Source organism: Lepus europaeus, chromosome 17, assembly GCF_033115175.1.
Source record: "Lepus europaeus isolate LE1 chromosome 17, mLepTim1.pri, whole genome shotgun sequence".
Taxonomy (NCBI): domain Eukaryota; kingdom Metazoa; phylum Chordata; class Mammalia; order Lagomorpha; family Leporidae; genus Lepus; species Lepus europaeus.
This window is the reverse complement of record NC_084843.1, coordinates 8313138-8340825: the sequence shown is the minus strand read 5'-3', so window position 1 is coordinate 8340825 and position 27688 is coordinate 8313138. Positions and strand designations below refer to the sequence as shown.

The 27688-nt window shown below is 56.0% G+C and overlaps 1 protein-coding gene across 1 annotated transcript in view; it reads left to right on the top strand.

The window, feature by feature from the left end:
• Positions 1 to 11027, top strand: part of DMBT1 (deleted in malignant brain tumors 1) — a 71906-nt gene extending 60879 nt beyond the window's left edge. Inside the window, exons 34-40 of the mRNA XM_062215181.1 lie at positions 772 to 810; positions 4020 to 4049; positions 4322 to 4472; positions 4993 to 5201; positions 5972 to 6156; positions 7861 to 8249; positions 10446 to 11027. Coding sequence (XP_062071165.1) covers positions 772 to 810; positions 4020 to 4049; positions 4322 to 4472; positions 4993 to 5201; positions 5972 to 6156; positions 7861 to 8249; positions 10446 to 10734 — 1292 coding nt within the window. The 3' untranslated portion in view covers positions 10735 to 11027. The remainder of the gene's footprint in view (positions 1 to 771; positions 811 to 4019; positions 4050 to 4321; positions 4473 to 4992; positions 5202 to 5971; positions 6157 to 7860; positions 8250 to 10445) is intronic.
• The last annotated feature ends 16661 nt before the right edge of the window (positions 11028 to 27688 follow it).

The window sequence follows — 27688 nt, the reverse complement described above, 5'->3', positions numbered from 1 at the left end:
CCATGAGGGGCAGAGGTCCTGCCGCCTGTATGTTTGGAGAAATGAATTGCTCTGCTGTGTTAGGAAGAAGTGAATCCAGGTCTCTCCCGCAGGCCTCCCACTTCCCTTACCGAGTGGCTCCAGTTCAGAGTCTGGAGCATGTGCCAGATCACTATGTGGCCGATAGGCCGTGTGGGGAAGCAGGAAATGTTGTGCAGATTTTTTTAAAAAAAATTGTAATTTTGTATCTGAATGACGAAGTGACAGAGAAATACAGAGAGAGCACTGGAAAATCTTTCATATGCTAGTACACGAAATAAACAACCACAACAGGCTGCAGTGGACCGAGCCCAAGCCGGAAGGAAACCTCATCTTGGTGCCCCACTAGAGTGACAGGCTCTCACGTACTTGGGGCATTGCCTGCTGCTTCCCAGGCACATTATCAGCATACAGGATCCGACGTGGGGTAGCTAGTATTTGGACCTGAATTCCAAGGGTGACACCTGCGACCCAAGAGGTGGTTTAACTGACTGCACCCCCACAGCAGCCCCGGTGTGCTAGTTTTGAACATTGCTCGCCGAGAGAGGGGATGGGGTGAGCGTGTGCTTCAGCCTAGCCATTGCCCATGGATAAGCTTGGGTGGAGCCTTGCCCAGGTGATGGATGGGGAGTGAGTGGGCAGGAACCAGGACGCAAGTGCTGTCATGATACCTGCCTGACCAAGAGAGCTTCTTCTTCCAGTCCTTTTCTGTGCCAGTCTAATGTTGGCTTTTTTCCTTGTTGCCGATTCCAGATGGATTGACAACCACAGCGCCACCTGTATCCACCACAGGTAAACCATCCCTTCAGCTACCCAGGTGCTAGCCCTCCAGCTCCGGGTAAACAGTGGACTTGCCACTGACATGGTGAGGCTGCCTTTGCCCTGCCATTCCGTCTCCCTGTGTTAGTGGAGTGGAAAGTGGAGCCCCAAGGCTCTTACTAGAGCCTGACGTAGCCTGGGTGTTGGTCCTCAAGTCCATTTGGGTTTGGCTCATATGCACAAGAATGCCTCTGGTCCAAGAGTTAAGGACAAGCCTGGGGCCCTTGCTGGGCCTGCCAGGACATGTTTCCTTGTCTGCAGTAGAGGACGAATGAACTGAATAGAGTGGGTGAGGGGTCTGACCATGGTCCTGCTCTCCTCTGACCCTTTCCAGAACCCCTACAGGCCAGTGCTGATGCCAACAAGCTGTTGAACATGGGGTGGGTCTGAAGCTGCCGTCTCTCCCTGTGCAGCTCTCCCTGTGAAGGTGCCAAGGGCTGGGAGTGGAGAGGACGTGCAGTCTCTTCCACATTGATCATGTGCCCCCTAACTGTGCTCCCCAAAACTGGAGCTTCCTTGGTCCTGGGACACTAGATTGTCCTTGCTCTTTTTACTTGAAAAGTTCAATCTCTGTGTACATTTGATGGCGACACCAGCTCAGGTGCCTTGGATCTAGAAGAGTCTTCTAGGTGTGAAGCATGACGTGGATCCTTATGCTCAAGACAGGGATGGATGACCTGTCCTTTGCTTTCCTCTAGTGGATATATCCGGTTTGCAACTGAGACTGGTGAATGGAAGTGACCGGTGTGAGGGCCGGGTGGAGGTCCTGTACCAGGGTTCCTGGGGCACCGTGTGTGACGACAGCTGGGACCTCAATGACGCTCACGTGGTGTGCAGACAGCTGGGCTGTGGCACGGCCCTGTCCGCCCCAGCCAGTGCCCGGTTCGGTCAGGGCTCGGGGTCGATTGTCCTGGATGACGTGAGCTGCTCAGGCAGCGAGCCCAACCTGTGGAGCTGTTCCCACCGTGGCTGGCTCTCCCATAACTGTGGACACCACGAGGACGCGGGGGTCGTCTGCTCATGTGGGTGCCCAGTCTGCTGGCTCCCTCCCGGGAAATGCGCCATGACAACGACTTAAACCTGGTGTCAGGGCTGTGTCTGCTGCCCTGAGACAGGACCGTGTGCAGAGGGAGAGGCTTCTCAGGGCAGCCGCGCCAGCACCTCTTGGTTTCTGGAGGATCTGGGGTTTCCTTGGTTAACCGACTGCAGAGTACAGTGTCGGGCTCCCCGTAGGCAGCATGGCCTGGTCAGTGCGTGTCCAGTCCACCTGCTGAGGGCAGCATTGGCTTGCAGCTGACTTGGCCAGCAGTGTTGGGCTCAGTCTCCATCCTCCTGGGGGCAGAAGCTCAGAGGCCTTTCATTTTCCCTGGATCCCCACCCGCAGTGGTCCCAGGCATCCTGGTCATGGTCAGACACTTTCAGAGTGGTGGCTGTTCAAGCCTCTCCTCTCCTGGGTGACTGTGACCCTGGGTGCTGTGGGCAGCCTCTACTTGGAACAGATTCTCGGGTCAGTGGTCTCTTAGGATTCTGGAGAGCTGAGGCTGGGATGGGAGGGTGGGCATAGGACTGGCAGGGAGGAGAAAGTGGCTTGTTAGGAGCGTGATTGGACCTCGGGGATGGAGCCTACTGGCCGAGGCTATGTTTAGGAAGCACATAGAGCCTCAGAATAGTACTCCCAGGGATCGGGGAGTTGTGGTCCTCATCAGCTCAGTGCTTGGGGTGGCCGTGTACAGGTCTGCTGGGTGTGACTGCCCAGGCCTCGGTGGCCTGTCCTGGGCCAGGGGGTGACGTTATCCTGTTGGAGAGGTGACCTCAGCCAGAGGATCAGGCATGGCAGAGGGATGCAGGGTCAGCTTGCTGGAGGTTGAAGAGTTCAGGTGGACAGTGGCAGTGTGCACACAGTGGGGCAGGGAGACCATCAGCTCAGGGGGTCAATTTGCTGAGACTCCTGGACCGGGCATCCTGGGGGCTTCTGTGCTCGGTGTGCCCCTCCCTCTGCAGTCACAGATCTCCGGCTTGTGCCCAGCTTGTCAGTGAGCCCTCCGTGTGCTTGTCTGCTGCGTCCCTGCCCGTCTTCCCCACGGGCACCACCTCCTCCATCTTGGCTGACACTGCGGGGTTTGTTACTTTCCCTCGCTCTGAAGCCTGGGACTCCCGCAAGGGCTTCTTGACCGGACATGAGGATTCCCACGGCGCCTGTCCTGTCATCTCTCCATCTGGATTGTCACTAACTTAGAGGGAAGCTCTCTACTTGACACTCTTGCAGGTTCAGCATGGTGATCTTGTTGTCAATAATCTCTGATCTTTTTCCTTCTAGTGCTCCCTCTTCTTTATGACCTTGATGTTGTCATCTGCCAATCTGTTTTTGAGGATAGAGTTTTCTAGGGATACCCATGCTGTCCTCATTGAGACACCCCAGGACACCTGCAGGGCTGGGCCTCCCCAGGCCCAGGACAGTTTGCACCTCTTTGTCCTTTGGTGGTCACCCCAACCTGGGATTTGTCTCTCAAATCACCATCAGGTCTTCCTGTGCCTCCCACCCCCCATGCCAGATCATGGTCATTGTAGGCCAAGTGCAGCCCACTTGGCAGCCCAGCTCAAGGAGTCGCAGACAATGGCTCCTCTGCCTACCTGGCGTTCCCAGCACAGCCTGGCTCCTCAGGGCCTTTCCTTGTGCCCACCCTCGCCTCCTCATCTTCCCTGGCTTGCTGCAGCACAAGTGCAGGCTTGCCTCTCCCGCCCATTCTCCACGGGCAGCCAGGGGTGTCGTGACCAAGTGCGCATGTGAGGTTGGCCTTAGTGCCCTTGAAGCGAGCCCTCCAGGCCTTCGTGACTCACTTCCTCTGTCTGCCTGGTGCCTGCACTGCCACAGCCGTCCCTGGCCCCTTTGCAGGCGCTGTTCCTTTGCCGGAACTCCCTCTCTCTTCTCCACGCCGTCTGGGTCAGGAACCAGACCTCTTGCTCTGGCCCTCCCTGGAGGTCCTTGCCCTCAGCATCATCCCAGGGTGTTGGGAGTCATGCTTTTCCCTCTGTCCTCCAGCTGTGAGCTCCCTGAGGGCAAGGCCCCTGCCCAGCCCCTCCTGTGAACTCAGGGCTGGCCCCAAGCCCGGCACAGGTGAGCCAGCCCTCAACAATGGTGCTGAGAATGCAGGAAAACTGACTGGTCTTTTCTTTGCCAACAGCTTCTGTTCCCAATGTCTCCATCTCAAATGGTAAGTTCCAGGCCCTTGCTGAGCCTGTGGCAGAGATTCCTGGGGCCCCTGTCCCTGTGACAGGGTGACGGGGTGTCCTCGGTGACACTGGTGATGCAGAGGGGTGGCCAGAGAGGCAAGGACCTGGATCCCCTAGGCACAACATCCCTGGAAGGGTAACCCCCACCCTCTGTGGGTGGTCCAGGCGCAGGCTGCGGCGTGTTGGGCTTCTGCCTTGGGAATCGCCATGCTGTGAGCTTGGGGGTATCCACATCTCCATTTTGTCCCGACAGCAAGTTATTCCTGTGGAGGCTTCCTGTCCCAACCGTCAGGACGCTTTTCCAGTCCCTTCTATCCTGGGAACTATCCCAACAACGCCAGATGTGTGTGGGACATTGAGGTCCAAAACAACTACCAAGTGACCGTGACCTTCAGTGATGTCCAGTAAGTGTGCAGGTGCAGGACTGCACACACGGGGGCCGCACCGCCATCAGGGAGGGGAAGATGGGCGTGTGTCCGGGGACACTTCTTCATTATGGAGTGATTTTTGGCCTAGCACAGAGGCTGCCCATGGAGGGAGGGAATGTCTAGTGCGGGGTTAGGTTATCCATTCCTCCTCCTGTGACAAGTGGAAACTGTCACCCAAAGCCAAGAGGGCGGGTGGCCACCCTGACCGTGAAGAGACCCCAGGGTTTCCAATGTCCTGGACGACGAGTGGGGTTGCAGAGGGGAGGGGGACCACGATTCCTTCTCTAACAGCCGTTGCCGAGCAAGATTTTCTCTCTTGATTTGTGTCTGCGGTGGCCCCAGGAGTCTTTGCCGTAGTCATTTACTTGGTTTTTGCAAAGGACACCTGATTTTGATCTCCTTGGCATTGTAGTACAAGGACTGCACTTCAAGCTCACGAAACCCTGTGGGCACAGTTGACTGTGTGAGGCTGAAACCGCGTGTTCTGTCTCCACAGGCTGGAAGGCGGCTGCCACTATGATTATATCGAAGTCTTCGACGGCCCCTACCACAGCTCCCCCCTCATCGCTCGGGTCTGCGACGGGGCTCAGGGCTCCTTCACCTCTTCCTCAAACTTCCTGTCGGTTCGCTTTGTCAGTGACAGCAGCGTCACAAGGAGAGGGTTCCAGGCTGAGTTCTACTCCCTCCCCTCCAATGACAGCACCAGTGAGTCCCTTGAGAGGGTGCACGGGTGGCAGTGGGGACATCACTCAGCCTTCTGGTGCTCGGCTGTCCTGTGGTTGTGGAATAAGGAAGTAGAGCAGCCCTGTGGGTCACCAGGGCTCGATTTCCTGCTGAAAGGGGCCAGGAGCAGTGGCCCTGAAATGCTGGGTGGGCAGGAAGAGGGCCAAGGGCCAGCGCTGGCTGATGGACAGCGCCTTGGCCCCGTGGACTTTCTGGAGTGTAAGACACTGGCCGTGTTCTGAGGCCCAGCATCCTTGGCTTCCATCTGAAGATGGGCAGAGTGGGACCCTCAGGCTCTTCCAGTGGAAGCCGTGGGCATGATTTAAGTAGTCGTGTGGACTGTGGACTGAGTGTAGACTGGTCAAGGGCTGGGCAGGGTGGCGGCCGAGGTCTCTTATGCAGTCAGGATTTGAAGTACTGGCTTTAAACAACCTTATTTCTTGACATCTTCCACAATATGAGTGTAGAGTTCCTTTACTTTGCAGATAAACGTTAAGTTGGCAGAGCATTTCAGTTATTTAAAATCTTGTCTCTAATTCTCCATTGGAGAGAGTTCATGTGCCCCCTCTGGGCTTGCATGAGACTGGGGCTGACCTGAGCCTCGGGGTACCTCAGGGTTGCAGCGAAGTGGAGTCTGTGCCTCCATCCCACTCAGCTGTCTTTCATGTGCACCTTTATGCGGGAGGAGCTCCCAGTGGGTTTGCAGGGCTTGGGGTCGCTGGCTAAGTGTGTTGTCTGCTCTTGTCCATCAGACCTCCTTTGTCTGGTGAACCACATGCAAGCCAGCGTGAGCAGGGCCTACCTGCAATCCCTGGGCTTCTCTGCCTGGGACCTCGTCGTCTCTGGCTGGAATGGGAGCTACCAGTGTCAGCGCCAGATAACGCCAAGCCAGGTGATATTCACGATTCCCTACTCGGGCTGTGGCACCGTCAAACAGGTAAGCTGGGGTTTCCTGCGCTCTGTTTCCCATTGACCCAGCTTCCTCCCAGGGATCTGGGCCTCTCGGATCGAAGTTGCAATGATACTGTGATCAGGATACAAATCTGTGGTGCCGTGACAGCTGCAGCCGCTCCAAACAGGAGGGAGGAGGAGAAGGAGGCTGAGCAGGCAGAGTTCCTCCAGCTGTGTCCGGAGTGAGGGAGCTTGCAGGCTGCCACTCACATCACAGCAGCTCCCTGGGGCAGCTCTGGGTTCTGTGGAATCCAAAGCTTGTATGTTTTGTTTCTGGGGTAGGTAAGAACATAGGAGCATCAACAGGCCAACGTGTGCAAGTTTGACAAAACATATGACTGCAAACACAGTGCTCAGCCTTGGAGGAGGCCTGTGTCCCGGGAGGCCCCTCACGTTTGTTTCGTAAGCATCGTAGTAAGTCACCCCTTGCAGTTAGCATTTTGAACTATCGCCACCCAGGTTGACCAAGCATCCTAGTGTGCTTGGGATGTTGCAGATTTTTTTAAAAGATTTACTTTTTGAAAGTCAGAGTTACAAAGAGAGAGAGAGGTTGTCATGAATTCCATCAGTGGAAGTCAGTCCGCCCTAGATGATGTTCGCTCTTGTTCTGCGTGTGTCCTGGGGATGCTGACATCTGAGACCCAGTCACGAGGAGGGGGTTCCAGGCGGAGATCTCCCCTCCCCTCCAATGACAGCACCAGTGAGTCCCTTGAGAGGGTGCACGGGTGGCAGTGGGGACATCACTCAGCCTTCTGGTGCTCGGCTGTCCTGTGGTTGTGGAATAAGGAAGTAGAGCAGCCCTGTGGGTCACCAGGGCTCGATTTCCTGCTGAAAGGGGCCAGGAGCAGTGGCCCTGGAACGCTGGGTGGGCAGGAAGAGGGTCAAGGGCCAGCATTAGCTGATGGACAGCGCCTTGGCCTTCTTGTGGTCACCATCCTCTCCTTGGGACAGTCCCATACCCCCAGGTGTAAGGCTGTCATCCCTGGACAGGCCACTCTCAAGTTGTGGTGTACACGACAGAAGGCATGAGACAGCAGCATTCTTCGGACTTTGCTGCTTGGTGAAAGGCACAGAAGCAGGTGGTTCCACTGAACGGGGGCGTGAGGATGCACGGGAACTGCTCCTGCAGGCCATGGCGAGAGCAGTCTCTTCCCCAGTGGACAAGACCAGCTGCAGGTGTAACTGGATCTCCACGGCTTCCAGCTCCACAGCTTCAGCCACTGAGCTGCAGTAGCTACCCATCAATCAACACAAAACAGTGGTTACTGATTCCAGCCCACACACATTCACAACAGTTATGAGACTTTCTCCCATAGGGCTCCCAACAACAGTGGGAATGAAACCAGAAAGAAAGGCTGTCAGTGTAGACACCAAAGTCCGCTAGTCGTGTGGCAAGCCCAAGGCCATGCAGACACACCCATCTTCCACAAGAGGCCCAACAACCAGTCCTTACTGGTCCCGTTCTCTGGTAGAGGAAGTGAGGGAGTGGGGAAGGAGGGGGTCTTGCTTGTTCAGCTGTATGTCCTGCTGGGTCATGGCAGCCATGGGAGCAGGCATCAGCCCTCACTGTGTGGTTATAGGGGGTCTTGAAGTCCTGTTGGGTCAACTGCCTCTCATTCTGACCCAGTCGACAATGGGACTCCCTTAGCAGGTGACGTTTGCCTGACTGCTCTCCTGCGGCCTCTCCTAGGTGGACAACGACACCATCAGCTACTCCAATTTCCTCAAAGCCGCTGTTTCGAGTGGGGTCATCAAGAGGAAGAAGGACCTGCACATCCACGTGAGCTGCAGGATGCTACAGGACTCCTGGGTGCACACCATGTACATTGCCAACGACACCGTCGAGGTCAACGAGGTCCAGTACAGCAACTTCAACGTGAACATCTCCTTTTACACATCCTCCTCCTTCTCCTACCCCGTGACCAGCAGCCCCTACTACGTGGACCTGGACCAGAATTTGTACCTTCAGGCTGAAATCCTGCATTCTGACGCCTCCCTTGCCTTATTTGTGGACACCTGTGTGGCATCACCAGACCCCAACGACTTCACCTCTTTGACCTACGACCTAATCCGGAGTGGGTAAGGGCTGCCTGTATGTGATGGACGCAAGCCTTTCCCTGAGAGTGTGAGTGGGAGTGATTCAGAAGGCTTGAGGGGTGCAGGTTTTGGGTCACTGAAGCTCCTAGGTGTTGAGGCCTGGCCGGCTTCCTTGCTGTGCAGAGCCACCTCCTGCGAGGCACTTTCTCTGGGTCCTGGACCACATCTGTGATTAGAAGGGCAGCACGGCCTGCGTGTCTTCTCGAGTGAACACATGGGGCGGGAAGGGTGTCTGGAGATTTCGGTGCCTCACCAGGGCTCACCCCGTACATTGGCTTACCAGCTTAAACTGGATTAGACTTCAGGTGACCATGCTGCAGCTTATGGTTGAACAGACCCACGTGAAGTAGGAGAGGCACTGATTTTGGAGCAAACCCAGGCGGAAATGCCGGCTTCGACGTGTGCTGGCTGCATTGCCTCTCAGCTGTCAGCTGGGGGCGCCGATGCGCACTCTGTGAGGCTGCTGGAGGACAAGAAGGGCTGCCGGGCAGGGGGCACGCACTGCAGTGCTCTGCACCAGGGCTGCAGGTGCCCGTGACCTCCATCCCCTGGGACTGGCCCCTGGTTCCGGTCAGGCCAGTGGTGTGGGCTGGGCGCCGATGGTGCCCAGACTGGGCTGCCCTCCATTGCCCCGCCTCCCTGGAGGAAGCCCTCTGGTGAGGTGGTTGCCCTGTTTTGCACTCCTGAAGGGGCCCTGGGACACCAGGGTGCACAGGTCTCATCCCCATCTGTAGGCTCTGCTGATGGTGTTCCCGGCACGTGCATCGCAGTAGCCACTGCCTCCAGAAGTTCCAGTAACAGGGTAGGGGCTCTGCCTGAAGTTGAAGGTCGTCATTGGATTTCACATCTCCCGGGGGGCCCACCATCACCATAAGGCAGCGTCCTTCTCGTCACCGTTTGAATGTGTGTCAGGCCAGCGGGCAGGGTGGAGGCTGCTGTGGTCCCCAGACTGTGGGGTTGGTTCCGTTCACAGTAGCCGCTAGGCAGTAAGGTTGGGAAGAGAGCTTGACCAGATCCCTCAGGACACCGGTGACGAGGTGCCGGCTGTGGTTGTGTGCAGTGATGGACATGACACAGAGTGAGTGGCAGAGCTCCCCTGCCAAACACTTGTTTCTGTTAAGCTTTGCCGTAAGTAGGATCGTGCTGTTTGCTGAGGGCAGGGAGTGTACACGCGGTGTAGACGAGTCTCCACTGTACCCGGAGCACAGAGACGCATTGGCTGCACCTGGCCACCAGCCAGGTCCCCGGCCCAGAGGCCCCTTGGATAACCTGGGGTGTCGAAGAGCCCTTGACCCAGCCCCCTTCCCTTCCTCTGCCCGTGGGGGCTCGGGATCCTCTGGTTCTCCCCATCTCCCAGGGGGGTCTGTGCTGCTCAGGCCCAGGCAGGGCCCCTGGCAGGCAGCAGGCTGTGGGCCTCCTTCACAAACGCCCGCTTAGCCTCTGCCATGAACGAGGAAGCCTGGGAGTTCGGGAGTGAGGTGGAGGCAGGGTCAGGGCCGATCCAGGCAGAGCCAGGCTGTCCTGGGCCATCTGCCCAGGACACAGCCGCTCTCTCCGTCCCCTCTGCCACTCACTGGAAATCCCGCCATCATAAGCGTAGGGAGTGGCTGTGGGCGGTGGGAGGTGCAGCCTCCTCCACACCGGCCGAGGGGAGGGCGAGGTGGTCAGTATTGCAGTCAGGGTCCCAAAGGGTCATCAAGGGTCATCAGCATTGGGAAGCACAGGGCTTATGGCCGGCTGGGGTGGCTCAGCAGAGAGAGGCTTGGGAGAGAGTGCCAGGAGCACAGGGGACACAGGGTGCCCAGTGTGCAGATGTCACCGAGCCGGGTCCTGAGACCAGAAAGCAGCCTGCCCTGTCTCTGGGCCTTACTCCTAGGCTTCCTCCCCGACTCACCTGGTCCCTAGGGGCCCTTAGCCCACGGTCACGGTGGGATCCGGCGGACCTGCTGTGCATCATGGGGCCTGCTCGTCTACCTGGAAATGTAATGACCCGCTGAGCCGCGCGGGGTTGTGTGCACGCCTCACAGCGCTACGCCATCCACTCGTTCTGCAAGGAAAGGGGAGGCCAGGCAGTGCAGCGGGGGTGGGGGGGTGGGGGGGGGCCCACACCTGGTGCAGCGCAGTCACGACAGGAGCAGGCCTTGCTGAAAGCCAACGGTGGCTCATCTCTCCTTCCAGGTGCGTGAGGGATGAAACCTACCGATCCTACGCCCAGCCATCGCCCCGCGTCGTGCGCTTCAGGTTCAATTCCTTCCACTTCCTGAACCGCTTCCCCGCCGTGTACCTGCGGTGTAAGATGGTGGTGTGCCGGGCCTACGACTACTCCTCCCGCTGCTACCGGGGCTGCGTGGTGCGCTCCAAGAGAGACGTGGGCTCCTACCAGGAAAGGGTGGACGTCGTCCTGGGACCCATCCAGCTGCTGGACCCCCCTGCAGGGAAGAAGAGCCCGGGGAAGGGGTCTCCCTGAGACCCCCACTGCCCGCGGGGCCCCTGATGCCCAGCACTCGCTTGTTTCTGCTGGCCTCCTGTTCCACTGCGACGACAGAGCGCCCACTGTATGCCAGGCCACACGCATTGGACTTGACCCAGTTCCTGTCTTTCCTCAAGGCTCCCGTGTAGGGTGTGATCAAGAGCGTTCTGGCCTGGGAGGCAGGTGGACTTGACCCCTGACCCTTTGGGAGTTCACAACCTGTGCTGTGCATCTGTGAAATAAAAATGTTGATCCTCACCTCTTAGAGCTGTTGAGAGAGAAATAAAGTCCTGTCCGTTCAGCCTCCTCGGACCCTTGCTGGTGCAGGCCGTCGGCGCTCTGGGAATGGGGCTCTGTTCTGCTGCTCTTGTCCGCACACTGAGACAGTCATGACAATACTGTTTCTCCTGGTGGTAACGGCAGCAAACTCACACCCAGGTCTGCGCAGGGCCCTGGGGCTGCAGGCAGCTCCGATTCTTTTTGCGTGCCTATCCAGCCCAGCGTCTTCTCTGTCCGGTGAGAGCCGGGGGCCTTGGTGTGGGTGTGGGTGTGGGTGAGGAAACATCTGCAGAGCCATCTTATGCCTTCCCACTGAGACTGGGGCCAGGCCAATGGCCGTGGGGGTACAGTCGGCATGGGTCACCGAGCCTGGGCCAGGCGCCAGCCCTGGGTCCTCGGGCCCCTTGTTGAGACCCTCTCCAAGGCCAGCGGAGTCTGGATGCTTCCTTTACTCATTCACTCACTCGGTGCTGACTTGCTGAAGGACTACTGTGTGTCTGCACACAGCGGATAAAACAGACACAGGTCAAAGCCCCTGCCTTTGGGGGGTGGTGGTGGGAGGATCCCTGTGCAGGTGCACCCACGGGAGTCAGAGCTGCAGAGTGGGCCATGGGCTGGGCGGCGCTCACTCCCCGCCTGTGTGCCCCTGCAGCCTCTGTGTCAGCTTGGGCCCTGGAGCCCCAAGCCAAATTCCTTCCCCTAGGGCCCTGCTCTGGGGTCCTGCTTGGAAGCCCGTCTCTGAAAGCTCTTTTTTTAAAAATTATTTATTTATTTTATTATTTGTTTAAGAACTACAACTTTGTTACCAGTCGTGGGGGGGAGGGCGGAGTGAGTCTTGTGCATTCTTTTCCTTGGCTTAGTATAGAAATAAAAAGCCAGGAAACAATTTGCAAAGAGGCAGAAACGTTCATTCGATTGGCGAGCGACAGAAAGTGTCTGGTCCGAGAGGAGCCCAGGCAGAGTGCCTGAGCAGGACACTGGCTTTGTCCGTTCACTGGGTCATCCTACTGGGGGTGCCCATTGGACAGGAGGTTGCACATATGGATGTTGGTTGGCTTGGGGCTCATGGAGATAGTGAGGGTCTCCTTAGGGGCTCAGACCCCCTCCTCTGCGAGCTCTGGTCGGAAGACTGCACCCACCCTGAGCTGCGATTCAAAGCCTCAGGTCACACAAGGTGGCCTGGACCCCGGAGCCCGGGCGGCCTCCGCAGGGCCCAGCTCCTTCCCCTGCCGGCTCTGAGGGGGTGATTTAAAGCCACCAGGTCACACCTGCAGCACCCGGAGCTGGGAGTGCGGGAGATGCCCCGTTAGCTGGAGACCGCCTTCCGGCCCCGTGACAGCAGCTCGTGATGGACATTCTCCCTGTCCGAGGGCTACAGCCCCGCAGCCCCACTGACCAGCCTCAAACTTCCTGTGTTTAATATATACAGATTTGAGAACGTAACGATTCTCCCCCTCACCTCCTTGCCAGCCATACTCCCGCCTGTCTTCCTCCTCCCTCTTTCTTTCCCATTTTGATTTTTTACAGAGGTCAATTTTCAGTTCATTTTTATACTCATAAGATTCACCCCCCACTAAGTAGAGAGTTCACCAATTAGTATGAAGAAGAGATAAAAAAAGAACAAAACCAAATAAACAAACAAACAAGAAAAACATTGTTCCTTGTCAGTCAAGGCAAGGGCTGTTCAAAATCATCGCATCTCAGAGCATCAGTTGGCTGCTATAGATGACATTGTAGCTACTCTGTTAGTTACCGTGGATCAGAGGACCACATAGTATTTGTCTTTTTGGGACTGGCTTATTTCACTAAGTATAACAGTTTCCAGTTGCATTCCATTTTGTTGCAAATGATAGGATTTCATTTTTTTTCTTCTGTGTAGAATTCCATAGTGTATATATACCATAATTTCTTTATGCAGTCTTCAGTTGATGATACCTGGGTTGAGACATTTTTCAAGAGGGGAAATTCAGATGGCCAACAGACATGAAAAAGTGCTCAGGATCACTAGCCATCAGGGAAATGCAGATCAAAGCCACAATGGCTTCACTTCACCCCCATTAGAATGGCTCTCATACAGAAATAGACAAACCACAAATGCTGGCGAGGATGTGGGGAGAAGGGGACCTTCATCCACTGTTGGTGGGAATACAGACTGTAGCCACTGTGGAAGACAGTGTGGAGATACCTCAGGAAGCGGAAATCAGAGCTGCCATGCGACCCAGCCATCCCTCTCCTGGGAGTTTATCCAGGGGAAGTGAAATCAGTATAAGGAAGAGTGATCTGTCCCCAGGTTCAGTGCAGCACAGTTCACAGTATCTCTGAAAGCTCTTCACACCGATACCCGGCAGCCCTTCGGCTCTGCCTCCGTGTCCCACTGGCCACGCCCTCTCCCAGTTCTTTTCCTTCCAGAAAGCAGTTCTGGGCTTTCCCCCTCACTGGGGACCACCACCCTGTCTTCCTCCCCTCCCCTGATCTGACATGGTCCAGGTCCGAGCTCTGTTGTTGTCACCTCCTCTCCTTGCCACACCTGGTGGTTCCCGACGGGCTAACCAGCCAGCTCCCAGGAGTTTCACAGCACTGCCGTCTCCATAGGGGGTCTTCCTGGCCACGGTCCTGGCCGTGGCAGCCTTCAGGCTGCCCGGGGCAGGCCCCAAGTTCTGGGACGTGAAGCCAAGAGGACAGGCTGGGGCACTGGCCCTGGGTACGCAGGTGCCCGAGAGAGGATGGAAGAAGGAGGGTGCAGGGGTTGGCACCCAGCAGCCCCTGGACTCTAGTATTTACCTTGGCACAGGTGTGTGATGGGGTAGGGGGGAGGGGAAGGAGGGTGGGGGGCCGGGTTTTTCCCAGACCCACAGGCTTAGGGTGGAATGTCAAAGGTGAACAGGGACAGTGTCTAGAATCCCAGGAGCAACTGTGGCCCAAACAGCAGCAGCTGCAGAGCTTTCTGTAGCTTTCTGGACTTTGACCAACAGCGTCCTGGGCCTGGGGTAGGACCCGCAGCCTTTGCTGTGGTGGAGGGAGCCCAACAGGGAGGATTTCAGAGCAGGTGTCAGTGCGGCCAGTGTTACCAGGGACCCCCTTTACAGGAAAGGGCAGGGGGCTCTGCCCTGGGGCTTCCAGAACCTTCCAGGAAATCGACAGTGTTTCCTCCCAGAGATTTGTCATGTTTTGGCTCAGGACATGAAGGGTAACAGCTAGGGAAAGACAACAATGCTAACCACACCCTAGCTTTCAGTGCCTGTAACTTGTGTTTTATTTATTCATTTTGATTTATTTGAGACACACAGGCAGAAAAGCAGAGATTTTTCATTCACTTGTTCACTCCCCAGATGCCTGCCACAGCTAGGGCTGGGCCAAGCCAAAGCCAGGAGCCCAGAACTTATCCTGGGGCTAGCACACGCTTGGAGGTGACTTGGGTATTTGAGCCTCCTCTGTGGCCCGCCAGGGTGTGCATCAGCAGGAAGCTGGAACCAAGCCCAGGTGCTTGGATATGGGAGGCGGGCATCCCAAGCACTGTCAGCCGTTGCACCAAAGTCCCTGGCTGCTTGTGATTTAAAATGAGAGGTACTCGCCTCCCTTCCCTCTTCCTGCTTGTGACATCAAATCCAGAAGTGGGGAGGGCAGACGTCTTAGGGGCCTGGGACAGGAGTCCTGTTTGCAGTCAGATGCTCTACCACTGAGCTATATCCCGGTGGAGTCATGTTTTGTCTCCAGGAAGAAGTGAACTAACAGATCACCCAGGGGTGGCATGGTCCAAGGAGGCAGGGAATTTGTTGCATTTCAGGGCCACTCCCGTTGCCCCAGCCTCTTGAACCTGCCGTGCAGGGGATGCTGGGTGAGCTTCTCCTAACACAGGACACTTGGGGCATGCTGTAAAATCCCGCCTTCCTGGCCCCTGTGTGTGTGTGTGTGGGGGGGGTCTCACCTGGCAGGGATGGAAATAGGCTCAGAGTGGGGAGGTGGCGCAGGAGAGACCCAACATTCCAGCGAGTGCGTGGCGGGTGGGGATTGAGTGATCCACTCACTGGAGGGGCTGGGTCTTCCTCCCTGTTCTGGCATCAGCCCCAGGGCCCTCTAGTGCACATCCTACTGCCTCGGACACACTGCTGTGTGCAGAGCCCTTGTGGTGTCAGGGCTGGAGCCCAAGGAGGGGCTCTCGGGAGCTTTGTGACACCTACACCGCGTGTGCCCCAGGCTGGGGCCCTGGGAAAAGCTCCGTTTCCCGCAGGGAGCTCCTCCAGCTCCTGCACCTCCGGGGCCTGCTCAGCACAGTGACCCTCCACGGGATGACAGCACAGACGCTGTGCCTCAGGAGCCCGTGTGTGAGTGTGTGTGTGTGTGTGTGTGTCCGCGCGCGCGCACTTGGCCCCTGGTCGCTGCTGGGGGCAGAGCCTGCCCTCTGACCTCTTCCAGATGGACCAGCAGAGGGCACTGTGGCTCTACTTCTGCCATTTGCTCCTGGAGCAGGCATTGCCAGTATTGCTGTTACGGGAAGCCGATTCACAGATTTTTAGCTCTGGTAAATGCCCCCTGCCAGCTTTCCTTAGCTTCTAGGAAGCAGGACCCCACTCTAGCCTCTGACAGCAGAGTGGCCAGTAGCTCCCCTTCTGCCCTGGTTCCTGCTGGCAACCCCTGGGTGCTGGCCTGTCTGGCCTGTCTGGCCTTGGCCCAGGGACCCCTGGAGTGCCCTGCGGGGGGGGGGGGGTGGAGGAGGAGGGAGCTTCCACCTCCTATACCGGACAGGTGTGATGGCATCAGGGGGCCTCCAGGGTGGGCTAAGCAGCGCCGCTCACCTCAGGGTCGTCTGCCCAGGTTTGCACTCAGTGTCCCCTGGTTGACTGCTGGCCGGGTGCACAGGTGGGCTGCGAGCCCCTGGTGGGTGCTGGCCGAAGGGATGCCAGGCTGGGGAAGCCTGTGGCCAGGGAATGCTACTTTTTATAAACTGTACCAGCCAGGTGTTACCCAGACCTGAGTAAAAATTAAGTTATGGAGAGCTATGATGCAGTGAATTGTGTTAAGAATAAAGGCCATAGGCTGGCGCCGTGGCTCAACAGGCTAATCCTCCGCCTTGCGGCCCCGGCACACCGGGTTCTAGTCCCGGTCGGGGCACCGATCCTGTCCCGGTTGCCCCTCTTCCAGGCCAGCTCTCTGCTATGGCCAGGGAGTGCAGTGGAGGATGGCCCAAGTGTTTGGGCTCTGCACCCCAGGGGAGACCAGGATAAGCACCTGGCTCCTGCCATCGGAACAGCGTGGTGCGCCGGCCGCAGCGCGCTACCGCGGCGGCCATTGGAGGGTGAACCAACGGCAAAAGGAAGACCTTTCTCTCTGTCTCTCTCTCTCACTGTCCACTCTGCCTGTCAAAAAAAAAAAAAAAAAAGAATAAAGGCCATAAACACTCAAAAGTCATCGCTCCCTAGTTCTGTGCCTCCGTTTCACTGTCCTCTCTGCCCCTGGCTGTCTGCACACAGTGGCTCTCTGGTGGGAACACTGCACATGGCTGAGTCATTACCATCCTCGCTGGCATGAAGTGTTGGCTGGGAGTATTTTTAACTTTTATTTAATAAATATAAATTTCCAAAGTACATCTTTTGGATTATAGCGTCTTTTCCTCCCATAACCTCCCTCCAACTCGCAACCATCCCATCTCCCACTACCTCTCCCATCCCATTCTTCATCAAGATTCATTTTCAATTATCTTTATAAACAGAAGATCAATTTAGTATACACTAAGTAAAGATTTCAACAGTTTGCACCCACACAGAAACACAAAGTATAAAGTACTGTTTGAGTACTAGTTATAGCAATAATTCACATAGTACAACACATTAAGGACAGAGATCCTACATGGGGAATAGGTGCACAGTGACTCCCGTTGTTGATTTAACAATTGACACTCTTGTTTATGGCGTCAGTAATCACCCGAGGCTCTTGTCATGAATTGCCAGGGCTATGGAAGCCTCTTGAGTTTGCCAACTCTGATCTTATTTAGACAAGGTCATAGTCAAAGCAGGAGTTCTCTCCTCCCTTCAGAGAACGGTACCTCCTTCTTTGATGGCCCATTCTTTCTGCTAGAATCTCAATCACAGAGATTTTCATTTAGGTCATTTTTTTTTTTTTGCCAGAGTGTCTTGGCTTTCCATGCCTGAAATACTCTCATGGGCTTTTCAGCCGGATCCGAATGCCTTAAGGGCTGATTCTGAGGCCAGAGTGCTGTTTAGGACATCTGCCACTCTATGAGTCTGCTGTGTATCCCGCTTCCCATGTTGGATTGTTCTCTCCTTTTTAATTCTATCAGTATTAGCAGACACTAGTCTTGTTTATGTGATCCCTTTGACTTTTAATCCTATCACTATGATCAATTATGAACTGAAACTGATCACTTTGACTAGTGAGATGGCATTTGTATATGCAACCTTGATGAGATTGAATTGGAATCCCCTGGCACATTTCTAACTCTACCATTAGGGGTAAGTCCAATTGAACATGTGCTGAACTATACATCTCCTCCCTCTCTTATTGGCTGGGTGTATTTATCCTGTGGATATTTTACCACCAATCAGGGCTCTTCCAACACAGCGCCACCTTCAGGTCATGCAGAGAGGGACGAGTCCTCCTGGGGAGCTTGGCAAAAACCTCCATCTTCTGCCACTGTGCAGGCATTTCTTCTGTTAGTGTCACGCATGGTGTGGGATCAGTCACCGGGCCAGAGGGTGTCCTGGCCAGTGGCCCAGGCTCCTGGGAAAGCAGGGCCCCCATTCTTCCAGGGAGGTCATTTGGGAGTAATTTTTTTATTGAGGTGAAATCCCAGTAGCATAAAAGTAAGCATTTTTTTTAAAGATTTATTTTGTTTATTTGAAAGAACATTTCAAACTATACACTTGGGTGGCATTTATTACACTCACAGTGTCACACAACTGCCAACCCTCTAGCTCTACCTCCAAATGAAGCCCTGTGCCCATTTGGCGGTCCTTCCTCCTGACCCCTCCCCAGGCCCCGGACAACCTCTGCTCCTGCCTGTGTGTTAGTGGAGGGGCCTCTCCTCTCCAAGCTCCCTGTGAAGACCTGAAGAGTGGTCAGAATCAACCAGACATGGGGCTAGACCTCCAGTGGAGCAGTTACGACTTTCATGCTCCATATCAGAGTACCGGGGTTCAATTCCCGACTCCGGCTCCTGACTCCAGCTTCCTGATAACGCAGACCCTGGGAGGTAGCAATGATGACTCAAGTAACTGGGATCCTACCTCCCACGTGGGAGACCCAGACTGAGCTCTGGCTCAAGCCCCTGGGAACTGGTTTAGCAAGCCGATGAGCAGATCTGGTTGTCTCTCAAATAAATAAAAAATATTGAAAACCTTCTCCAAGTTTTTTAATTTTTAAAACTGCTTTGCTGTTCTTTATAGTTTCCACTCTAATTTTATGTTTATTTTAGATTTAAGGTATTCTTCTGTTTCTGGTCTCTCTCTTTTTTTTTTTTGACAAGCAGAGTGGATAGTGAGAGAGACAGAGAGAAAGGTCTTCCTTTTGCCGTTGGTTCACCCTCCAGTGGCCGCCGCGGCCGGTGCTTCTCCTGGTCTCCCATGGGGTGCAGGGCCCAAGCACTTAGGACATCCTCCGCTGCACCCCCCGGGCCACAGCAGAGAGCTGGTCTGGAAGAGGGGCAACCGGGATAGAATCTGGTGCCCCAACCAGGACTAGAACCCGGTGTGCCGGCGCTGCAGGCAGAGGATTAGCCTAGTGAGCCGCGGCACCGGCTTGTTTCTGGTCTCTTTAAGGCATAAAATGAGGTTGTTCATTCAAGAATTTTCTTTGGGGCTGGCATTGTAGCATAGCTGGTAAAGCTGCTTCCTGGGACACCAAAACTCTCCTAGACAGCGGTGAGTGAGGAGTCGATCCGCTGGACCTGCCCCGTGGAAAAGCTCCGTGAGTTCACGCTGAAGTGAAGTGATGCAAGACACACACGTGAATGCACTGCTAACGCCGAGCCTAAGGGCAAGCAGGGTACGATAACGCTGGAGTCACGGCACGTGGATCACTGGTCATAAGTGAGGCGGCAAAGGCAGTTACAAGAGTTACAGCCACAGAAATCTGTGGGTGGAAACACAGTACAGAGAGAAACCAAATTTGACTTCGATTTTGTCGTGTCTATTGGCACATGACCGAAGTTACCAGACCAAACGACTGTTACAACTATCAAATTTTTGATCCGAGTCCCATCAGGCCACAAAAATACAGTTGATTAAAAAAATGCAATTAAAATAATCAGAACACAAACACAGACAGTGACGAGAGAATTACAACATAGAAGACAATGAGCACAAGTCCTTCTCTATTTATTGTAAACAGAATATTTAAAAGACATGGAGGCTGGCGCCATGGCTCAATAGGCTAATCCTCCACCTGTGGCGCTAGCACACCGGGTTCTAGTCCCGGTCGGGGCGCCAGATTCTGTCCTGGTTGCCCCTCTTCCAGGCCAGCTCTCTGCTGTGGCCTGGGAGTGCAGCGGAGGATGTCCCAAGTGCTTGGGCCCTGCACCCCATGGGAGACCAGGAGAAGCACCTGGCTCCTGTCTTCGGATCAACACGGTGCACCGGCCACAGCGGCCATTGGAGGGTGAACCAACGGAAGGAAGACCTTTCTCTCTGTCTCTCTCTCTCTTTCACTGTTCACTCTGCCTGTCAAAAAAAAATCTTTCCTTTATGTTCATCTAGCCGTATAATTTTAAATAATTAGTCTGAGTTCACTGCTGAACCAGCTCTGGTACTGAAACTCTCGATTGAGTTTTTCATTGAGGTCGTTGCATTCTCCACCCCAGGATTTGTGTTTGGTTCTTCTCTGTGGTTTCTATTTCTTTAATGAATTCATTGCTTTCCCGATTTCATATATTTACCTGTTTTCTATCACAAAACTTCTCTAAGATAATTGCTTTGAATTAGTTGCCAAGTGGTTAATGGATTCCGGTTTGTGTAGCTGTGGTTACTGGAGGTCTTCATTTTCCTTGGTCGTTGTGACCATGCAGCCTTACCGCGATGGGCACTTGCGCATTTGAAGGGGCGGTCGCCTCTTCCAGTATTTACAAGCTACTGATGGCAGGTGAAGGTCTTGCCCTGCTGGGTCTTCGTCAGGTGGGACGGCCCCTGGGCTGACGTCAAGGGCCACCGGCGTGGGTCGTATGCTTCTGTGGTGCATAACCGGCTTGTACACGTGTGTTAAGATGTAAGCGCACTTCCACTCTGACTCACGCATGTCATTTCTAGACATCTCCCTGAGCTATAATTTCCCAGCTTTGGCACCACTGACCCTTTGAGCTGTTTAATTCTCTGTGCACTGTAGCAAGTTTTTGTTAGCAGCACCTCTGAACTCTGCCTGTCAGAGAGCAGTCACTTTCCTCCAACCCCGCCTGCTTGCAAGTCTTGTGGGTCAGAAATTTCTCCCCACGAGCCCAGTGGCCTGGGGAAGAGAGACAGCGAAGCCGCCCTGGCTGGGAAGTACCTCACTACGAAGGTCGTGCCACGGGAGCTGAGGACGCCTGTGGCCGAGAGTCCACGGTCCAGAGCCACTCCACGGATGGGGCCAGATCGGAAGCCCAGCCCTCGGAACTTGGGTCTCCCTGCTCCCCCACCCCCTCACAAGAAGTCGGAAGCACAGACCAAGCCATGAGCCATTTTGGCTTCATGCACTGTGTTTTTTCTCCTCTCCACCGATCATTTTTAACAATTTAAGTAAAGCTTTGGCATTCGTTGATATTTTCATCCACAGCTTTATTGAGGTGCCGTCTACGTACCATACGTCAGCCCTCTAAAATTCCGTGGTTTACGGAATAGTCAGAGAATCGCGCCGCCATCACCACAGCCAATTCTAGAACAAGAAACCCCATGCTCCTTAACACTCTTCATTTGCTTCCAGCCCTCAACCCAGCCTCAGCGGACAGCGATCTGCCGTCTGCCTCTGTAGACCCAACCGCTCTGACGTTGGTATAAACGGACTCGCGTCCTCGGGGGTCCCTGTGGCCCCTTCCTTCTCTTCCGGGATGGTTTCAAGGTTCACCCGTGTTTAGTGAGAGTCAGCGCCGCAGGGCCGCACACGCACGGCCACGTCACTGCTACTCACCCACGGGTCAGTGGATGGGCTGCATGTGTCTGCCTGGGGCTGCTGGGAGTCAGGCTGCCACGAGCGTTGGCGCACGGGTCTGCGTGTGGAGCCAGGTTCTCAGGACCCGCAGCGCCCACCTGGCGGAACTGCGGGCCTCTTTGGAAACCCTGTGTGACCTTCGGAGGTCCTGAGAGTCTCTTTGCTGTAAGGACGTGCGCTGTGTTCCTTCAACCACGACACTGCTCCCGGCACTACAAAAAGACGAACGTCACCCTGGTTGTGCCCCGGGTGCTCTGGGACTGGGGGCACGTCTCTCCCTCTCTCTGGGCTTCCCTTCCTCACCTGTGCCAGGACCGTGGCCTGACTCGGCACCCCGATGTGTCAGAGATACGAGGGGCCCGGGTCAGCCCAAATGGAGGGGCTCGTGGTGGCCCGCGGTCAACTGGTGGCTTCCTCTGGGGGAGAAGCTGGCGGTGATTGGCACTGGGGGGGGGGGCAGGGGGGTACAGAGCACCCGGAAGCTGGCTGAGCAGACAGGCCTGCACCACGCAGGAGAACTTAGCTCCCTCAGCTCCTCCCCCCTGGCTCCGGGCGGGCGGGGTGCGGGGAGATCAGGTTTCAGCAGTCTCCATATATCCCCAAGTCACCCTGCTCAGCTCACTCCAGCCGGCAGCCGGGCCTGCTCAGCATGAGGGCACCCCCCGCCGTCACGTGGGTGCTGGTCTTCAGTGCAGGTAACCCTGGCCCCTGAGCCCTTCCTCCTGGGTTCTCTCTGCTCCCTGTTGAGCTGTGGAGGGCCCTGGTCGTCCTGCTGTCGACAGAGAAGCCCTGCGGCAGACAGACATCCTGCAGGATGCCCGACTCCAACCGGAGGTACTCTCACCCACGAGGTGCCTCATCTCCATGGTGCTGGGGGAGGCAGGACAGGGCTGCCCACGTCCCGGCGCTGGTGCCTTCTTGGATTGTCAACATTTTCTGGGATCACAAAAAGCCTACGTTTTGTGGGCGTCCTTCCTGCCTAAGCAAACTTAGCCCGAGACTATGCTGGGCACAGACTTGGCTCACCCGGAAGTGGTCGAGGTGTAAGACCAGGGATGCTTCAGGGGAGTTCCCAGTGGTGTGGTTGCAGGCAGGTGCCCAGGTGGACATCCCAGGGGGTCCCGGGCGCCACGATGGGCCCACAATGTGGGGGGCGGCGGGGGTGTCTCGGCATCTGGCCCAGGGCTTTGTCACCTGGGGCCGCAGCAAGCAGAAGGTCCCCAGGGAAGGAGTCCCTTGTCCCTCAGAGGGCTGGGCAGGAGGTGGGCAGAAGGGGTGGCCAACAGCGACTCGGGAGCACCGGCAGAAACGGTGCACGGTGGCTGCCGGGAGAGCCCTTGCTGCTTTCTCCCTCCTTCCTCTGGCTCCACCTCCCCCTTGTCCCCCACTTCTGTCCTGTGGCTCCTCTGTCCTTCTCCCCCAGTCCCCCACACCGTCCTCACCTCGCTCGCTCTGCATTCGCAGCCCACCCAGGGGCCAGGGCCTATGCATTCCTCCACGCCACTCACCGCTGCTGCCTGCACCTCCCCCTCCATCAGGGCTGCCACCCTTGGGTGGATCCCTCCCTCCCCCCCGCCCAGGCCTCCTGCAAGCCCCAGCCCCTCTGCTAAGGACTCTCAGTGCAGCTGCAGGGGCAGCTCTCAGCCTTGTTCTCACCGGCGCTCCTGGGGGCCGTAGGGTCTCAGTCATGGGAGCCCCCAGAGCCTGACCTCAGGGGCGCTTTTGATCCTGGGGAAGTTGGGAGACAAAAAGGTAACTAGCTGAAAAGGAGGTGGGGGCTTGGAAGCCCGGAGGAGCTGTGAGAGCCCTTCCAGGTCACTCAACCTCTCTGATCTTAGAGAAGGAATAGTGAGACGACGCTGCAGGGCTGCTGCGAGCTGATGATCCACAACCCCTCCCCCCCTCCCCGCCCAGGGAAGCTGCAGGGAGCTGATGACTAAGGCCCCCTGCGGTGCTCCCTAAGGGGATTGCTCTCCCCACACACACCTGGAGGGCGCCGGTAGTGACTGCCAAGGGGCAGTTTGTTCTTCACGGCCTGGGTCTGGGAATCTAATCTTCATCAGAGCTCACAGAGACCGGGCCCAGCCCAGAGCCCAGGTGTGGAGGATTTTGCACCGACCTGATTTTTGCAAACCATGATTTCTGTCCTCTAGGGCAGGGCTGAGAGAGACCCCAGATGCAAAGACCCCGGGTGCAACGCAGCCCCAGGCCAGGGAAGAGCGGCTCAGAGGGACTCACAGGGGCCTGATTTGGTTTGGCAGCCTAGGGTCCAGAGCAGTGTTCCGAGGTCTAACTGACCCAGGGACGGGATATCAGGACGGGATATCAGGTCATTTGGGAAATGAGGCCAACACCCCGCAAAGGTGACAGTGACAGGAAAGGCAGGAAAGTGGCCTGAGACCCAGAGCTGGGCGCCTGCTGTGGGGTCCTGTGGCTCCTCATCCCTCACCCTGTAAGGCTGTTACTATTTTTTTTTTTTTTTTTTTACATGCAGAGTTAGAGAGAGAGAGAGAGAGAGAAAGAGAGAAAGGTCTTCCTTCTATTGGTTCAACCCTCCAAATGGCTGCTATGGCCAGCATGCTGTGCCGATCCGAAGCCAGGAGCCAGGTGCTTCCTCCTGGTCTCCCATGCGGGTGCAGGGCCCAAGCACTTGGGCCATCCTCCACTGCCTTCCCGGGCCACAGCAGAGAGCTGGACTGGAAGAGGGGCAACTGGGACAGAATCTGGTGCCCCAACTGGGACTAGAACCCAGCGTGCCGGCGCCGCAGGCAAGGGATTAGCCAAGTGAGCCACGGCGCCAGCCAAGGCTGTTACTATCAAGAGGCCCATTTATTTCACAGATGAGCGAGCTGAGCCTTAGGGAGAGTGAATGCCTAGAGCCATTCTGCTCCAATGCCAGCCAGGACGGTCACCCAGGGCGCCTGCCTCGGAGCTGTGGTCCCAGCGCTGCGTCACGTCCTGGGGGCCTTGTCGGATCCAAGATCTTGACTCAGGTCTCCCGAAAGAGTGAACTCTCCGCAGAGTAACTTCGTTTAGTTCAACACCCTTGATACTTTCATCCAATTGGTTTATTTCAGCCTCAAGTGGCGCTTTAATCTCTCTACAGAACTGATAACAGGATAAGTTCCTCAGACCCAGGGTGTGTGGCCTGCCTGGTTTTCCCAGGACTGTGGGGTTCCCTGGGGTATGGAGTTTTGGGGGCTCCAGCTGGGAACTTAACTCTGAAATCCAGGACAAGCTGCTCTCCCTCATCAGAGCCGGCTTTTCTCACTGCGGTCAGAGAGAGCAAACGCTACACGGAACGGAACAATCCAGAAACAAGTAGAGAGTGGACGAGCAGGCCCCGGGCTGCCGAGAGCCCCATCTTCCCCCTGCCCTCCCTCCACGCGGCCCAGGACCCTTCCCAGGGCGACAGCCTCCTCCCTCTGCTCGGCTCCGGGGCCACCGTCCTGCCTGGGGCCCGCAGCCACTTCAGCTCACGTGCTTCCTGTTTTGTTGTCTTACAGCGACAGTCCTTTCAAGTGCATGGAGTAAAGGTAAGGCAGGCGGTGTCCCCTCCACGTGGCTCTGGGCATGTGGGACCGGGCAATCCCTGAACAAAGAACTTGATGTCTCTGTGCCCAACCACCTGTGGCAGCCTCTACCCTCCCTAAAGTACTACCCCTCCTTGGGTTTCCCCTCTCTGGTCCAAAACGCACCCCACTGATGACCCCTCTGTGGCTCCAGGAATCCCTGCACCCCCCACCCCCGCATTGTTCCATCCTCCCAGCCCCACCAGGCAGGGACAGGAGCTGCACTCCTCCCACTCCCAACTCAGCCTGCGTCCCAGGAGGCTGGGAGCCTCTTCTCAAGGCCAGCAGTCTTCAGCCCTGAGGGGCTGCTCCGGCCTCAAGCAGTAGGAAGAGGGAGCGGGAGTGGTGGTCGGAGGGGTCAGAGCAGAGGGAGGCCCCCTCGGGAGGCAGGCACCTGCTCCTGGATGGATTCTTGACTGCCTCGCGACTGGGAGGGCCCGGGTGCAGGCCAAGTGGTTTATGGACAGGAGGCATGAACCTCCGGGTCTCAGCCATCGCGGAGGAAGGCGCCACTTTCATCTCCACCCCCAGTTTGGAGTCGGAGGCCCGCCCAGCAGGGCCCTGGAACGCCCGCGCTTTCAGTGAGGCTTAGGCCTCTCTTGGGGCTGGAGAACGCCTTATTCACAATTTCTCCTGCATGGCTTAGAGAGATCTTTAGGTGGCAGAAATAAGGTGTTTGTGCTGATTTTTAAAATAGTTTTTTTTTTTTTTAATTTTAATAGGCCTAATAATCGCACATATTTGCAGGGTACAGGGTGATGTTTCAAACATACACACACGGGGAATGAGCAAATCCGAGTGACTGGCATATGCCTCACCCCAGATGCTTCTCAGTTCTCTGCGGTGGGAACACTAAGCATCTTCCTGGAAGCGAGTGTGAGCCACTCTATCCTATCACTGTGCAGCGTTTTGTGCCCAGACCCTGCCTGTGACGGGTGTCATGTCAGTTGGCAAACACTTTAGAGGTTCACATCGCTGTTAAGAAGAGAAGTATACACCTGTATGTATATAATGTCTGCATTTGTTTTTTTTCCTTAAGGTTTATTTATTTATTTGAAAGGCAGAGTTAGAGAAAGAGAGAGAGAGAAAATCTTCCATCTGCTGGTTTACTCCTCAAATGACCATAATAGCCTGGGCTGGGCTGGGTTGAAGCTAAGAGTCCAGAGCTCCACCCAGGTGTCCCGTATGGGTGTAGGGGCCCTAGCACTGGAGCCATCTTCTGCTGCTTTCCCAGCACATTAGCAGGGAGCTGGATAGGAAGTGGAGCAGCTGGGACTTGAACTTGGTGCCCATATGGGAATGCCCATGCTGCAGGTGGTATCTTACCCCACTGCACCCAACGCTGGTCCTCTAATGTCTACATTTGAAGGGAATGTGGGAAAATGTTACAACAAATTGTTACATTTCAAAACTAAAAATTTTCAGAAATCATTTTTTACAAAGTTGTTTTGATGAGCAAGCCTTAAATGCCTTCAATTTCCAATTGGTGAAAACAAATTGTATTCAAAAGGGATATGGGTCTCTTTAAAAAAGCTGAAAAAGATTAAAACTTTGCAGCCCGGCCTAGGTGGGTCCTGGGGCCGGGTCCTTGGTGCAGCTGAAGTTGGGCGCTGGGCGGTGCTGCTGCCCTTTGCCTGGTGCTCCTCTTTCTCTTGTCCTGCTCGGCAGACATCACCAGCTGTGGGGGTCGCATCACGGAGCCCTGGGGCAGGATCCTCAGCTACACCGGGCCGGACGCCGAGTGTACCTGGACCGTGCAGGTGACCCCCAGCCACCAGGTTCTTGTGACAGTGCCCGTTCTCAAGTGAGTGCGAGGTTGAGTGCCCCTCGCTGCCGCCGCTGTAGCTTCTAGAAAGCAGTCCGTCCCGGTCTCTTCCAGGTGCCCCCACCACAGGCCCCTACACCGCACAGCGCCTCCGCTCTCATTCCCTGCTGAACCCCGCTTTCCGGAGGAGGTTTAACCTCCTTGTCTTGCCTGTGAGCCCTTCCTGACCTTGCACCTGGACCTCCCCCCCGCCCCCGCCGGCCCTTCTCCCCGGGGATCCCTCTCTGGGCTGAGCCACAGCACCCCGAGTTTTCTGCACACCCGGGCCCTGGCAGCCTGCCTCGTCCTGCTCAGCTCCTGGGTGGGCTCTTCCAGATGGGCAGGTCTCTCCCTCCCTCCCTGTGTATTGGGCCAGGGCGGAGGGAGAAGTGTGCCGGCGCCCTCCGGGTTTACTGGAATAGGAATCCACCTTTGCAGCCCTAGGACTGTTTGTTGAGTGAATGAATGAATAAGATGATAAAGCTACAGGAAGCACTTCCGAGGGTTTTTTTTTTTTTTTTAAGATTTATTTATTATTTGAAAACCAGAGTTTTCAGATGAAACCAGAGAAGCAGGGGGAGAGGGAGAGAGAGAGAGAGAATTCTATTTGCTGGTTCCCTCCACTAATGGCTGCAGCGGTGGTGCCAAGGAGCTTTGTCCAGGTCTCCCACGTGGGTTCAGGGACCCAAGACTTAGGCCATCTTCCTCTGCTTTCCCAGGCCACAGCAGAGCTGGATCGGAAGTGGAGCATTCGGGACTAGAACCTGGCATCCATATAGGATGCCGGCACTAGACTGGAGCTTTACCCGCTGTGCCACAGCACTGGCCCCCGAGTTCTAAGTTATTAAGAATTTAAGGTGTTTCTACCCGAGTACATTTTCACAGGTTTTAACCTAGGAGCCATATTCCCATCAATCCCAGTCCAAGCCACATGGGGCCCACAGCAGGGACTGATACAGGTGCCAGAACCGGTGTGATGCAGGCCTCTGTCCTTCTGGGCCTGCGATGGTGTCTAAGGGCCCTGTAGGGTGGAGGACGCCTGAGAGATGCTGCTTCCAACACAGGGCTTAGATTACTCCCCAAAGGATGTCCTGGCATTCACCGCGTCACCCTCTCTGCGGGGCTGAACACCTCCCCGTCTTGTCTTCTTGCACTTTCCCCAGATGGT